Genomic DNA, 15,366 nt, shown 5'->3' on the forward strand with positions numbered 1-15,366 from the left:
GGTTCATGTCTGGCAAAGTTCTAAGCAACTGAAAACAGGGTCTTCTAATGGAACATTTCAGACAACCTGAATTATAGGCAGAGCCGGTAGCGCTGCCGCCAATAGCCACCCAACTCGCCGAGCCTCTACAGAGGCTCAGGGACAGTGCTCGCCCCACATCACAATATGCAACACACACCCCTATGCTGCAAAGCCAGTCCTACAACAGCCTCCAACTCCCTTGCTCTATGGGTCCTCTGTTAGGCTCCCATTTCCCCATCATGTCAGTTACTGCAGTCCCATATTTACTTCCAGGAACTAAGGCAATCTTCTGCATGCTCCCGGCTCATACTCTCCAGCACTCACCAGCTGACTGTCCAACCTCCCACCTCCCCAGAGCTAGATGCTTCCAGCGGAAGCCTCTGGGTAAAGAGGAAAAGCGGAACGAGAAACAGGCAACTCCTGATGCCTTCGTGCACCTATTGTGTGTGCCTGAGCATGCGGGCACGTGCGTGTGGCCATTTGGGACAGGTGTGTGTCTGTGCCACCACATCTGCGCACCAATATTGGCACAAGTGCATGTGCGTTGCATGGGCGCACGTATATTTGTGGGCTCTCGTGCCTACATGTATGCACGGAATCTCCATCGTTGGAGGTTTTTAAGAACAGGTTCGAGCCAGCGGTTCTCAAACTGTGGGCTGGGACCCCAAAGTGGGTTGCGAGCCCATTTTAATAGGGCCGCCAGGGTTGGCTTAGACTTGCTGGGGCTCGGGGCCCAAGCCAGAGCCCAAGGGATTCAGCCCAGGTTACCAGCCCCCTGGGCTGCGGCCGAGGCCCTTGAGCTTTGGTTTTGACCCCTTCCGCACCCGGGGCAGTGGGACTCAGACGGGCTCAGTCTTTGGTCCCCCCCTCCTGGGGTCATGTAGTAATTTTTCTTGTCAGAAGGGGGCGCAGTGCCATGAAGTTTGAGAACCCCTGGGTTAGACAAACACCTTCAGGAAGGGTCTAGTTATGACTTTGTCCTGCCGGGGACTGGACTAGATAACCATCTTCTTTAAGCAGTAGCCGCATCCCTGCCCACGCGGTACACGGTCATCCCCCCCCCCGGGCAGTAATGTGGCTGTAACTCACCGCGCTGTCAGTCTCCAGCCTCCCCCGGGTTGTCTTTGCTACACGCTGCTCATCCCAGCTTGTTCGTTATAAACAGGGCACGCCAGGCGGGTGCCAAGCCAAGCGGGGGGAAATCAGAGCTGTGCCTCGGGGGCACTCGCCCCTTCACTTGCCAGCCGCTTCCTCCGCCCTGCTGCGCAGTTGTTGTTGTTTTTTTGGGGGGGGGGGGTGACTTTTCTCTTGCCGCAGACAGGAGCCAGCTTCAGCTGTCTGCAGATGGCACGCGGTCTTTCAACTCCAGCCCCCTGGGAGTCGAGGCAGTGGCCTTTGCAGTATGGCACGGCTCAGGCTCCTGTTAACCACAGGCACCATACGTGCACACGCGTGTGAGTGTGGACACACGTGCACCTGCCTGGGTGCTTATGGCCGTCAGTCAATGAGAGAGGCAGACGCACACTCTGAGGGAGCGATTCTGGCAAAGCCCTGCCTATACTGGCTTTGGTTGGCACCGAGTCGGCTACCACAGCACAAACGGGGTCGCGCTATCATGCCCAACTGGGACCAGCTGCCCCAGAGCCAGCCGTGCTTTGCACAACTGTCGTGCTTTGCACAACTGCCTACGCTAGGAGGTCCACGCGTGCAAACTGCCTGAGTGGATGCAAGCCCCAAGAGACACAAACACGTGACGGGCCCGATACTTCCTTCCTTCTGTGCACCAAACCCGCCTCGACCTGCCTGAGAGTCTCAGGCTGCCGAGGGATGCAGGGTCAGGCCCCGAGGAGGGTGCACAGGGCAGATCTTTGACCCCCACAGAAGGTGGATGGGAAACCGAGGCAAAGTAGGAGCCTGTACAAAGTTCTGCTGCCTGCTGGAGTGGGCGCTGCAGCACCTGGCCACTGAGGGACCGGAGAAGAAAGCAGCGAGGGATCAGAGAGAGAAAGGGAAGTGGAGGGGAGACCAGCTGGAGACAAGAGGGAGTAGTAGGAGTGTGAACGAGCAAGGCCCTGTGGAGTTGGCCAGGGGGCTCTTGCAGGATGCAGGGTCCCTGCAGGATCCCAGCAGCCGTAGGGGGCACGGGGTGGAGGGAAGTGGGGAGAGGCGCCTCTGGGGAGGCGGAGCCCCACGTGTACATGCTAGGGGGCCTCGCACCTAGGGCTCCACTTGCTCCTGGCTTCCTAGGTGTGTGCGAGAGAGGCAGCGTCCCGGGAGCCAGAGGGATGGGCGGCCGGGGACAGGCACTGATTCAGTAGGTGCTGCCCTTCCCCAGCACAGCGACCCCCCCATCCCCGGAGGGCAGCAGCAGGAGCCCCCACCAGGGGTGAATCCAGCCTAGGGCTGGAGGCCGGAGTCGAGGGGCCAGAAGCCTAGGCCAGCTGTCCCAGTCCATCTCCCAGGGATCCGGGCCCCTCTGGGGTGGGCGAACAGATCGCGGCTTTCAGGGGCGGGAGGGGATTCATTCCCAGACCCGCCCCGGGCTCCTGCGCTTGCTGATCTCCCCATCCTCCCTCCCCCCCGCCAGGCCCTAGCTCCCAAATTCCCCCCTCCCCCACATCCACCCCAACGCCCTGGCTCCCCAACGCTAGCTTCCCCCATCCCCAATCTCCAATCTCCCACCTCCCTGTCTCCAGCCACACCCTAGCTCACCGGCCCCCAGCTGCCAGGCCCTAACACCCCCGCCAACCTCCCTCCCACCAGACCGTCCCTCCCCGAGCCCCACATTCCCCCCAGCCTGGGTCCGTGCCGTCCCTGCTCCGCTCTGTAGGCCATCAGCGCCGGGGAAAGTCTCCCTTGGCTGGCGACGCCGGGGGCGAGCTTGCAGGCGCGAAGGGACGTGGGCTCAGAGAGACCGGGAGTGGGGGCGGGAAGAGGGTGGAGACCGTGCAGCGGACTTACCGAAAACCTCGTCCGCGTCTCGGCGTTTGGAGGACGACATGGCAGGGCAGCTCTGCGGAGAGAAGAGGGGAGGCAGGGTCAGAGCGCTGGAGATCCAAAGCCAAGTGGCTGGCACGGCTATCTCTGGGGAGGCGCGTGCGGCTGGGCCCCGGGGTCTCCAAGCACCCACCGGAGACTAGAGCACCCCCTATCCGTCTGGAGCGTGAGAGAGCTCTGGGGAGGGCCAGTGGGGGCCATCTGGGCCTGGCCCTGGTTGCAGTCTCCCCAGCAATGGTGTCTCAGCTGCCTACGTAGCAGACCCTGCGTTACAGAGGGGAATGGGGCAGCCGGTCAGGGTCACGTCGTCCAGCCCGGCCTGAGCTCTTACATGGGGTCAAGCCGGACGTGTCCGGAGCATGGAGCTGCAGCAGTGGGACCCGTAGGATCCCCACAGAAGCACCCTGGAGATAGCCAGGCTCCGGAGCTGGACCAAGCCGCTGGATCCTGGGGGCAGTGTGTGGGGGAGGGTGGTAGAGGGACCAAGTGGCATAGCAAGATCCCCCTTATCATCACACACGACTTCTCTCCCTCCCTTTCCCCCGGCCCTGCTGCCCCCTTCTCCCTCACCCCACAACCCCATCGCTCTACAAAAGTAACCAGGATGGATGATGCAATAGAAGACATGGACATTGATTGATCACCTGCTATTGTCCATCCATTTAAAGAGACAGGAGGCCTGATTCGCCTCTCCCTTCCCCACCATACAACTCCCTCAGGTTAGCGAGAGGAGATGCCCGGCTGGTATTTTCCTAACAGGCGGGGTGAAGGACGTACTTAAGGGACGTGGTGGAAATGTCAGTCACTCGGGGGTTTTAGAACTAGATCAGCCTGATAAGAGGAAATACTTTTTCCATACAGCCCCCAATTAATCTGTGGAACTCAGGGTCACAATGTTTCATTGAGGCCCAAGAGCTGAGCAGGACTCAAAAGAGGACTTGGCATTTCTGTGGAGGACAAGAGTATCCTGGGTTCTAGTAGAAAGAATGTGAAAAGCTAAGATTTGGGGGAGGGGTACAAACCCTCAGGCTTCAGGGCATGCCAACTATTAGGGGGTCAGGAGGTAACTTTTCACAGGGGCAGATTATCCCATAACTGCCCACTGCAGGGTTTCTTTCAGCTTCCTCTGGAGCAGCTGGGGCCAGCCACTCTTGGAGCAAGGATACCAGATGGAATGATCTGATCTAGCGTTCCAGTTCCCCTCTCTCTGTGACAATGGCAATCTTACCCAGCCCTTTCCCGCCAAAGATCTCCAAGCACTTTGAAAACAATGAATTCAGACCCACAGCACCCAGGGACGGGAAGGTCAGTGTGACTCCCAGTTTTGCAGACAGGGAAGCCGCTGGCCTGAAGTGACTGGCTCACAGCTAGGCAGAGAACCCAGGAGTCCTGATTCCCAGTCCTCTTTGCAGAGAGCCGTCCTGCCAGGGCAGAGAAAGCTGCACTAAATATAAACCACAGCGCTAATCCCGCTGGGCCCGATCCTGCCCGCTTTACTCTGCCAACTCTCCCTGTGACCGCAGAATCGGGCCCCCGGGGTCAGCGATTCGGTGCGAATTTCCACTGGGGCAGAGCGAGGAGTGTCCCAGAAAGGGGTGTAGGAGCAGTGCAACAGCGTGGGACTCACCCCTGCAGCGCCTCCTGCTGGTCATCTCAGGAAATTAGCTCTCCAGCCATTGGAGCGCCCTCTGTAGGCCAGTGTCCTGTACCGCTTGGCCCCCATGTCCCTCCCGGACTCCGGTGCCCCATTATCTGGGGTGCTGTCCCCTGGCAGTAACCCCTCATTCTCAGGGTCTCCCCTCCCTAGGGACCCCCAACCCCCTAATCCCACCTTGCCTCAGCCAGCAGCTACCAGTCAGCCATGAGCCCCTGCTCCTTGGAGCAGACTGCAGTATAAGAGCCAGGCAAGGGGGTAGGACCTGCTTTCTTCCTCCACCACCCAGTACCTCAGGGGTGGGCCTAGGACCAGGCCCTGCAGCCTGGGGAGTTGCCAGGCTGGAACTCCCCTGCTCCTCTGGCCTTTCCCCAGCCCTGCTTCACTCCCAGGACCTTTGCTACCAACAGCTAGGCCCTGCTCCCTCCGAGACCGGAGAGGCTACCCTAGCACCAAACTAGCAGCCTTTTATAAGGACCTGCTGTGCTCTGTTTGGGGCGTGGCCCCAGCTGGGCCTGCTTTTCCTTACAGCCCCAGCCCTCTCCTTAACCCTGTCAGGGCTGGAGCGGCTAACCACCCCGCTACAAGCGGGTATATGCCCCCACCTCACTGGGGGCTCCCCAGGTATCCTCACTGCTCCCCTTGGAGCGGTGCGCTTCCCCTGCCCCAGGCCGAACTCCCATTGAACCAGACCGGGGAGGTTTGCCTTTGCTCACAGCAGCCGTGACTTTAGAACTGGAAAGAAAATGACGCGTCTGGCTCGACGGCCCTGAACCGGGAAAGCGAAGGGACGGCGTCTCTGGGGAAAAGGCCACTTAGCAAGTGGGCATGTTTATCTTCCCCAGCTCTAGGGGTAGGACACTATGGGACTGCCCCTCAGCCGACCCCAGTCACGAATACACCAGCCCCGGGCCGGATTCTCCTCTCGCTCGCGTGAGGGTGAATGAGGAGCAAGGCAGCACCTCGCACCTCATACAAAGCCCTCGGGTGCCTCTGCCAGGGGATCAGCAGCAACATCCCTGTTTTTCAGCATGGGAAACTGAGGCACAGGCCAGCTCTCTTTAGACTGTAAGATCTTTCGGGCTGGGGATTAGGGGGTTGGGGGTCCCTGGGGAGGGGAGACCCTGAGTGTTTACTGGGCGTATGCACCACGGCTCGCCTGACAAAATGTGTCGCGCGCCCATGTCCGCTAGAGGATAGCAGCCTGCTACTGCTGACCGCTACGGTGCTGCTCCTTTAGCTCAAGGGGCAGGGGGGTTGGGCGGACAGTCAACGGTTCAAATCCAGGCTGGGGCGAGGGTTACTGTCACTGCTGTCTCCGCCCCCGCAGACCCGCAGTAGAGCCTTCATCTGGGTTAGCCTCTATGTGTCCCTTTCCCTACGGTTAGTGCTGGGGCGTTCCCTGGAGGCCCCAAAGCAGCCTCAGTGGTGGTGGAACCAAGCGGCAGGAGAGAGAGATGCTTTCATGACTGCAAATGTCTCCCAAGGGCCACCCCCCCAGCAGCTTGGTAACCCGCCTCCCTCTCCTCCTCCGGCTCCTGCCGGCCGCTGACCCGCACCACGAATCCTTTCAAGCAAGGCCCCTCCCTCCTCCTGAATTCAAAGCCGGGTCTCCCCTGGGACCCGCCACCCCACGTGGGGCGCATCAGCTGATTAAGGGCCCAGGCAGAGGAAAGACTCCTACCGGCCCAGCGCCTTTGAGGCCTGAGCGGCTGTTCTGCAATGAGCCAAGGGGCGAGAGCTTTTGACGGAACGGTGACCACGCCAGGGGCTTGTCCGTCGTGATCATCGAGTCTGAGCCCCTGGATAACACAGGCCCCAGGATTTCCCCCAAATAACCCCGAGACATGGGCGGCAGGCATCAAAGGCCAGGGGAGGATGAGCCTCCCCAAACAGCCCTGCGTGGCCCTGCCCACGTGCCATCCCCAGCCCCCTCCTGCTTCCCAGCGCTCTGCTACTGCCAGCTCTTCCCCCGTGCTGGGGTTAATGGGGGTCAGCCTGCAGCCAGGGACTCCACCCAGTGCTCTGGGGCTGGGGGGAGGGGGCGTGCTACCCGGCGCTCCGGGGCTGGGCCCGCGCCGCTCACTCCACGCTCCGGGGCTGGGGATGCTTGGGCAGGCCAGGGCCGGCGTGGCGTGGCAAAGGAGGGACACCTCGGGCAGAAGGGGCAGGCCGGGGTTAGCCTCCCCCTTCTCTTTGGTAAGCTAAACAGACTGAGCTGTGTGAGTCTCTCACCCTGTTTCCTAATCCTGTAATCATTCTCAGGGCTCTTCTCTGAACCCTCTCCAGTTTATCAATACACTTTGTAGAGGCAGCTCAGATGGGGAAACTGAGGCACAGAGACGTGACTTGCCCAAGGTAACCCAGCAGCTCAGTCTCAGAATGACCACAGCTGGATTCGTTAGCCACTCAGTCATATCGGGTTTTTTAGCATACACCATTCAGTGCAGGAGACCACCCAGACTTTGGAGAGCCCGGTGGGGAGTCGTGCACAGCCAAGGAGATGGGTAAAACCAGATGCCTCGAGCCAAACCCTCAGCTGTTAATCAGCACAGCACTGAAATGAAGAGAGCCTCACCGCTTTACACCCCTTGTCTACAGATCAGCATTACAGGCTGCAGCTCGAGAGTCACGGCCACAGACCCTGCTGGAGCATGGGCCAGGACGCGTCCCTTGGACATCACCCCAACAGGGCACAAGGGGGCATTTTTCAGGTGACACCGTGACGGTCAGCAAAAATCCTGCTGCCCTGCCTCCACTTGGGTCACTCCACTCGGCCTCCCTACGTCCTCCCTCCACTGCACCGTGGGTCAGATCCTGATCACCAGGAAGTCAGCAGCAAAACTCTCCGAGGGGCCAGGAGAAAAGGCGCCGGGACAGGGAGCTAAGCTTTTTGCAATGGGACAACATGCTGAAGAGGTGCTTGACCACAGAGGCCCGGCCTTTCCCCTGCAGCGGGGCAGCGAGGTTGTCCAGCACACGGAGACACCGCGCAGGGGGGCCGCTGCTGCTGGGTACCAGACTAGGGCAGCAGGGGAACAATGACGAGTGAATCCAAAGGCTGGCTTGAAAGGGAAGTCAGAGCGCCTGGCCCAGAGAAGGGAGCCAGATCCTATCACTGGCTCCTGAGCGCCGCCTGGGAGGGGACACCGATTCCTGCTGCCTGGCCCTCCCTCATGGACCCATTTCCTTTCCCACCCTAAATTTTCCTCTTGCCTTCTGTTTAGAATCTGCCTTAGCTGGGCACGCCTCTGAACTGCAGCGTGATCTCGGGCAAGCCGCTTTGCTCGGTTTCCCCTCCCCACTCTTTGGCTAATGAAGTGTAACAACATGGGCCCGGACTGTCCCTCACTGCGCCCAGCATAATGAGGTTTCAGTCTAGAGCCAGGGACTGTCAAGAGGCCAAATTTTGCCTGGTAGCAGCTCTGTTGATTTCAGTGGGGTTTTCATATAGAGTCATAGATTCAAGGACTGGAAGGGACCTCGAGAGGTCATCGAGTCCAGTCCCCTGCCCTCATGGCAGGTCCAAATACTATGTAGACCATCCCTGATAGACATTTATCTAACCTACTCTTAAATATCTCCAGAGATGTAGATTCCACAACCTCCCTAGGCAATCTATTCCAATGTTTAACCACCCTGACAGTTAGGAACTTTTTCCTAATGTCCAACCGAAACCTCCCTTGCTGCAATTTAAGCCCATTGCTTCTTGTTCTATCCTCAGAGGCTAAGGTGAACAAGTTTTCTCCCTCCTCCTTATGACACCCTTTTAGATACCTGAAAACTGCTATCATGTCCCCTCTCAGTCTTCTCTTTTCCAAACTAAACAAACCCAATTCTTTCAGCCTTCTTCATAGGTCATGTTCTCAAGACCTTTCATCATTCTTGTTGCTCTTCTCTGGACCCTCTCCAATTTCTCCACATCTTTCTTGAAGTGCAGTGCCCAGAACTGGACACAATACTCCAGTTGAGGCCTAACCAGCGCAGAGTAGAGCGGAAGAATGACTTCTCGTGTCTTGCTCACAACACACCAGTCCGGAAGTTAGCCCAGCATCCTGGTACCACTACAAGTTCCCAAGGCAGCTGCCCCGTGCCTGGAAGGGCATGACAAAGGAGACGCCCCTGTGCAATTAATCCGAGAGCTGCCGACAAGGGGATAATCAGCATCAAGGGAGACAATGGTCTTTATGGGAGAGACGCCTGCCTGCTAGGACACTGACAGGCACCCATCAAATCATCCCCTACAGACCTCCAGCAGCTCCCCCAGCCATCGGCTTTAAATCCCTGCTGAGCTGTATTTGAACCCCTGGTGACCTAGAGGTGAAAGGTCGCTTAGGGCATGTCTGCACTGTAATTAAATACCCACAGCTGGGCAGGCCCCTGTCAGCTGACTCAGGCTGTGGGACATTCTGGTTCGGGCTGGAGCCCGGGCCCTGGGACCATGCGATGGGGGAAGAGTCTCAGGGCGCAAGCTGACCCGGGCCAGGCACGGGGGTTGAATCGCAGGGTATGTCTACACTACAGGATTAATCCGAATTTAGATAATTCGAATTTGGGAAACAGGTTGTATAAATTCGATTGTGCGCGGCCACACTAAGCACCTTAATTCGTTTTTTAACCACATTAATTCGGTGGTGTGCGGCCACACTACCCCATTAACTTAAACACAGTAATTCGGTGGTGTGCGGCCACACTAACCCTAATTCGAATTAACAAAATCGATTTAGGCGCTACTCCGCTCGTCGAGGTGGAGTACAGAAATCGATTTTAAGTGCCCTTTAATTCGAATTAACTGGCTCTGTAGTGTGGACGGGTGAAGGGTTAATTCGGATTAACGCAGCTAAATCCGAATTAAAGTCGTAGTGTAGACCAGGCCGCAGTGTAGCCACCCCCCGGGTCTCTTAGCGATCCTCCGAGCCAGCCAGTCCCACTGCCCCACTGGCGGGAAATGCGTGGACCAGACCATCCTTGGGTGGGGACTTCGACGGCCATGTGCCCAGCCTGGAGCGAATGTTCGCAGACGAGTTACCCGCCTTTCAGAAGCGAGGTACCTAGCACACGCTGTCACGGGGGGGTGGGGAGGAAGCACCCGGCCGCAGGGAGGTTTATCTGCCCCAGGCGGATGCTACTCTTAAGGGCCCCTCTGGATCAATAAACCTGCCTTCCCCAATGGGATATTACACAGAACCTCCAATGTGTCTCTAGTGGTGAGAGCCGGGGGCTGGGAGTCGGGACTCTGGGGCAACCCCAGCTCATGTGGGCTGCTGGTTACCGCAGGGGGCTGGGAGTCGGGACTCCTGAATTTCATCCCTGGCTCTGCCCCCAGTTCAGTGTATGACGCTGCACAAGTCATTGGGCCGCTCTCATTTCCCCATCTGTTTGATGCAGCGGTTTGCAGCCTTTTTTCATTTGCAGCCCCCTAACAAAGTTTGAGAGGAGGTACGGATCCGGATGTAAATCTTAGGCACGGTCTGTGCGGACCAGAGGTTGCAAACCACTATGGGAACAACAACCTTTTGCAGACCTATTAGAAAGACTCTGCAGATCCGCAGGGGTCCGCAGACCACAGGTTGAAAACCACGGGTTTAATGGATATAATTAGGCTTGGAAGGATTCGATTCTTATCGGTAAATGTCAATTTCACGGCAGACACGCCCAATATTTCCATTGCTAATCATCAAAGTGTACAGCGAGGCAAAGTAGGGAAAACGCGGCTTGAGAACGGATTCGCGTTTCATTTACTTCGGATGTTTCGACGTGGGACGCCGACCAGGTGTGTAGGGATGGTTATAGAGCTTTCACTTTTTGAATCTCAACATTAAATCATCACCGTCCGACCCCACCCCCTAATTTCCCGTAACTGAACATTTAAATGAATAAAAATTAAAAATGCATAAAAAAATCGATATCCATCAAATGATAACAAAAAAAAAGATTGAATTGTGCAAAGCCCAGAGGCAGGGATTAGGAGATGTAATGCTGTCATGTTTATGAAGGATGTCAAACTCCTCCAAGAGAAGTTCCTCTTAGCCGGCCAAAGTGGCCAATTCTTTTATCGGATGAAAGGGCCTTCTGGTTAATATCTGGGAAGCCCTCCAAGGCCTTGAGGGGCAAGACTGACCAGGCTCACAGATCTGGCTGCACCACAAGGAACACAAATAAGATGGGCGTAGAATAAAACACCCCCAAACTCCCTAGACATGCGAGGCTCAATTCATTGTTGCCCATTGCCCCAGCGAGGGTGGTACCAAGGGGCTCTGAGGTAGAAGGGGGGGCCCTGGACCCCATTACACCCAGGTACAGAGGAAGACTCTGCCAGTTTAGAAGTGAGCCGGGGGGGGATTCCGGGGCCGTTCCAGGTGGGTGGAAGCGTGGCCAGGGTTGACCTGTGCTCCCGTGATTCGACAGCCCTGAAAAGCCCCTAGGAGCCCCCTGGAGCAGGGATAGAAGTTAGGCCCAGGGCTGTGCAGGCCTGAGTGTAGGGCAGGGCCAAATTCCTTCCCCGCTGTCCCTGCCCCACTGCAGGCTCCTTGGCGTTATCAGAAGGGAAGCGTCTAATGCCACGTGGGGTCTGCGTTGCTCCCATCACCGTTACCAGGAGGCACGCTAATGGGAGGCGCGACCTTTCGATGCCTATGGATTTTCAGTCCCCAGGAAGAGCAGTCAGGAGGCAGAAAGAGACCGAAAATTACAGCCCAGTGGCTCATCCGTCTGCTTTGGCAGCGATTCATATCGATCTCGGACAGCTCCCTTAGTGTCAAAGTGGTTCGCAAATGGAGCCGCTTCATCCGCCACTGAAATGCAGCCACCTCTGGGGTGGGGGCGCGGCCGCTGTTTGAAACAGCAGCACGGCTAGCCCAGCCCAGCCGTTTAAGATGGGAAGTGAAGAATACTAGATCCAGCGGAAAGCTGCAGCGCGCATGTAAGGGAGCGGAATGCTGTTTGCTCAAGGATTGAACCAGGACCCTGCGGCTAGCCTCCTTGACTGCCATGGAAATCCCCAGGGGATCTCGAATGCAACAGAGAGGCTCAGGCCCCTGGTTTTGTGTCCGTACCTCCAGCAGCAGTGACCAGAGCCCCCAGCGGGGGCGTTGGGGTCAGTACAGACTTGGGGGTGCGGGAGAGCGCCCCCTGCTGAATCACCACTACCTGCAGCACCTGGGATCTCTCTCCTCCAGCTAACTGCTTTGGGGAAGGAACAAGTTCCCAGCCTGGGGAGGTGGGAGCCCAAAGCCAATGTCAAATAATGGATCTGGGGAGGGGTCTGATGGCTCCGAGAGGCAATTGTCCTTCCCTTCCAGAGGCACTTCCATTATTGTCCTGCAAACTAATCCCCCAACACACACTCACATCTAGGAGAGCCTCCTTCCAGCCATAAGAACACAAGGGTGTTAGAGACACACACACACCCCGTGGGTTCTGAGACAGAGGCCAGAGCATTAGCCAGGGTCCACTCCAGGGGCAACGGGTCAATTTCAGTTCAAGCAGAGAGGGGAAGGGTGCACATGTGGGGGAGGGGAGAGGTCTGTCCATTTTAGCCCTGGATCCAATGCCTCAAAAGGGCAGAAAAATCTAAACCAGCATGGGCCTAGTGCTCCGGTCTAATGAGGAAAGAAAAGGCTCGTGGAAAGGAGGGAAAGAAGAAGAGAGAGGGGAAAGGAAGTGTGTGTGTGTGTGTGTGTGTTGGGGGGAGGGGGAAGACAGAGAGAGAGGGAAGTGGGATTCTGGAGGAAGAAAGAGGGGAGAGGAGAAAAGAGGGAAGAAATCAGGGTCTATGGAGGAGAGCAGAAAGCCTGTAAAAGAGGAGAAGGAGAGCGAGCGAGAAGGGATGCGCGGGGCTGCCAGGGAATGAAGGGCAGAATGGAGGCAGGGTGGACGTAGCGAGTCCCAGGGATAAAACAAACCAAGGTGAGAAGGTGGGAAACAGCCAGGGACCCTGCCCAGGGCCGGCGCAGCAGGGACCTGCCAAAGGCCTAACTCTCCCAACCCAGCCCAGGAGGCAGCCAATCCCACTGAACCCGAACCAGCCTGGGAACCCAGCCAGGCGTGTGGGGCTGCAGACCCCCTAGCACGGCCCCATCGAGGGAAGGACACTGCTTCAGCCAGCTGGCTGTGGGGCAGGCTCCCCCTACCCTGGAGAAATACAGCCCCACCAGACCCCAGAGGGGAGAGGCAGGCGGCTGCTGAACGCTGGGTGGGGTTTTTTTTTATTATGGTTATTAATTTATTGATCGAAAACAGGAGGGGGAGGGCGGCTTATTAATGTTTAAAGCGTTGCTAGCCTGGTGCTGGGAGGGGGGTTTTAATAACCCAGGGTGGGTTCAAACCTGGGGGTTGGACTCGACCCAGCACAGCTAACAGCATGGGCATTTATCTCTCTAACCAACCCCCCACCCCACTCCGTCTTTCAGAGAGGTTGATAAACACCCCAAGTTGAAGACACTTTCCACCATCATAACCCCCCCTTCTCCCCCCTCCCCGCCCCCCCCCATCGCTCCGTTTCCACCCCGAGCGGACCGTCAGGAAAACACCAAATATGCCGTTCTCCTCCCCCCATGGTTGCATCAAAACAGGCGAGGGAGTGGGGCGGGGGGGGGCTATTTGGATCGGGACTGCAGCCTTAAAGCCGCTGCGATCCACGCAGCCTCGAGGCAGGCAGGGCTGGAAATAAATAAACAAACAAACAAGGAGCCCCCCCCCAAAAAAACCCACCAACAACAACCACCACCACCCAGCCGGCAGCCGAGAAGGAAAGCCCGGCCCTGAAACTGACACGAGATGCTGATGGGCAAGGCTGAAATTGACACACACTCACCGACGGCACCCTGGCATCCTTAGCCGCGTCCGATTGCGTCCATGCTGGGCTCCAGAGGCATCTCTTCTGGCTCCCCCCTCCCACGCCCCTTTCTCTCCCCCCCCCCGCCCCCTCCCCTCTTATTTGGATCCAACAAGCTTTCAAAAATTCAAGGAGGGAGCGGAGAGGATCAAGGAGGCAGCGGGAGTATCCGGAGAGGTCTGCAAGGGGGAGGTTCTGCAGAGAGACATTTCATACTGACCTCTGGATTCTCCAGGCTGGGATGGTCCCAGGGACTGGAGGGAGGGGAGGGGAAGGGGGGGGAGGGAAAGGCAAAGGGAGGGGGGGATTCACAGGAACCCGGAAGCAGCTCAGGCCGCCTGGCTTGAAGTCAGGGAAGCAGGATGCAGCCTTGGCCGGATCTCCCAGCTGCTGGCTTGGCTTGGCTGGGAGCGGTGGTGATGCAGTGCTGAGCTGGCCCCGTGTAGCCATTCCCTGGGGCGGGCAGATCCAGAAAGACGGGGAGGGGGGAAGCAGATGCGAGGAGAGAGGCAGGGAATGAGAAATCCCAGGCTCACCGAGGTTTAAAGGGTTTCCAGAGCGCCTTGCAGCCCGGCTCCCCCAGCTCGGCTCCTTTATGTCGGCACCGAAACGAAGCCTGATTTTCAGAGGTGCTGACCACCCGCGGGGCAAGGGGAGACGTGATGCTCAGCACCGCGGAAGAAATCAGGCTGGTTCAATGGGGACTTGAGCGACTGACTTTATGCACCGGGGTTTGAGCAGTCTGGCCTAGACACAATTGCAGCACCCGGCTCTGAACTGCAGCCACCTCTGGCTTGGAGCACAGAAGCCAGCGTTCTGCAACAGTGGAAGGCGGCGACTCTTTCTTAAATCCACTGGGGGGACATCCTTGATCCCACAACAAAGAAACCCTGTGGGATCTTTGCTGCCCAGGCGGAGCAGAGAAGGGCCTTAGGGTCTCATCTGAAAGAGAGTCCCACTCATCTGCCCACTACTCCAGTATACTTGTGTGATTCCATTTGAGACCTGATTTTCCAGGGCTGCCAACCCACTGTGTTCCCTGGATCACAAAGGTTTTGAAAGGCAGGTCAGGGGGTCCCTAGATGGGTTGGGGGAGCAGATGGGCGGTGTCATTCTGGGCATGGGCAGTGACCGCACTGGCTGGCGTGGCACAAGGGTGCGGCGGGTAAGGTGATGATCTGGGACTTGTGAGACCTGGGTGCGCATCCTGATTCTGCTTGGTCAATTGGCTTCTCCGTGCCTCAGTTTCCCCACTGTCTGCCTCGTTTGGAAGATCCTTGGAGCAGGGAATGTCTCTAAGCGTTTGCCAAGCACTTAGCCCACAGAGGCCCATGCTGGGGGGGCACAGGATAGAAATAACATTAGAGACCTGGACCTTGCCAGGACTCCCCCAAATCTCCATTGACGTAACCGCCCCTCGGAGGGGAATGATCCTCCCCGCCCCCTTTGCATGGGGAGGAAGGGGAGAGGCGGATGAAGCTCTCCCGAGAGTTGCAATGGCTGGTGGTGCTGAATGGACAGCTCCCTGGAGCCTGGCTTGTGAGGGGGAAGGAGGCTCCTGCCTGGGCGAGCTTGGGGTGGGGGAGAGAACCTGGGGGGAGAAAACTGGCTCCTTCCCAGGACAGACGGATTCAGCTGGAAGGAGTCGGGTCTGGGGCGATTTCATTAACCACAGGAGGCCACTGGGTCAACGAGCAAGGCCAAGGCTGAGGCTGGAACCGCTCTGCTCCTTGTCACGTTCTTCACTTGGATGCAGAAGAGTCCGTTTAGTGTTAGGGGCAAGAAAGGCCCAGAGCCGGCCCCATCCTGGGGGGAGAGATGAGCCGGGCCCATCCTGGGGGGAAGAGAGACCCAGAGA

General features: G+C 57.8%; 1 protein-coding gene across 1 annotated transcript in view; it reads right to left on the bottom strand.

The window, feature by feature from the left end:
• PPP1R9B (protein phosphatase 1 regulatory subunit 9B) overlaps window positions 1-15,366 on the bottom strand; it is a 78,814-nt gene that overhangs the window by 15,228 nt on the left and 48,220 nt on the right. Inside the window, exons 11-12 of the mRNA XM_026654669.2 lie at window positions 13,488-13,605; window positions 2,983-3,034 (exon numbers count right to left, since the gene is read on the bottom strand). Coding sequence (XP_026510454.1) covers window positions 2,983-3,034; window positions 13,488-13,605 — 170 coding nt within the window. The remainder of the gene's footprint in view (window positions 1-2,982; window positions 3,035-13,487; window positions 13,606-15,366) is intronic.

The sequence above is a fragment of the Terrapene carolina genome, unplaced genomic scaffold, assembly GCF_002925995.2.
Source record: "Terrapene carolina triunguis isolate 2854851 unplaced genomic scaffold, T_m_triunguis-2.0 Scaffold193, whole genome shotgun sequence".
Classification (NCBI taxonomy): domain Eukaryota; kingdom Metazoa; phylum Chordata; order Testudines; family Emydidae; genus Terrapene; species Terrapene triunguis.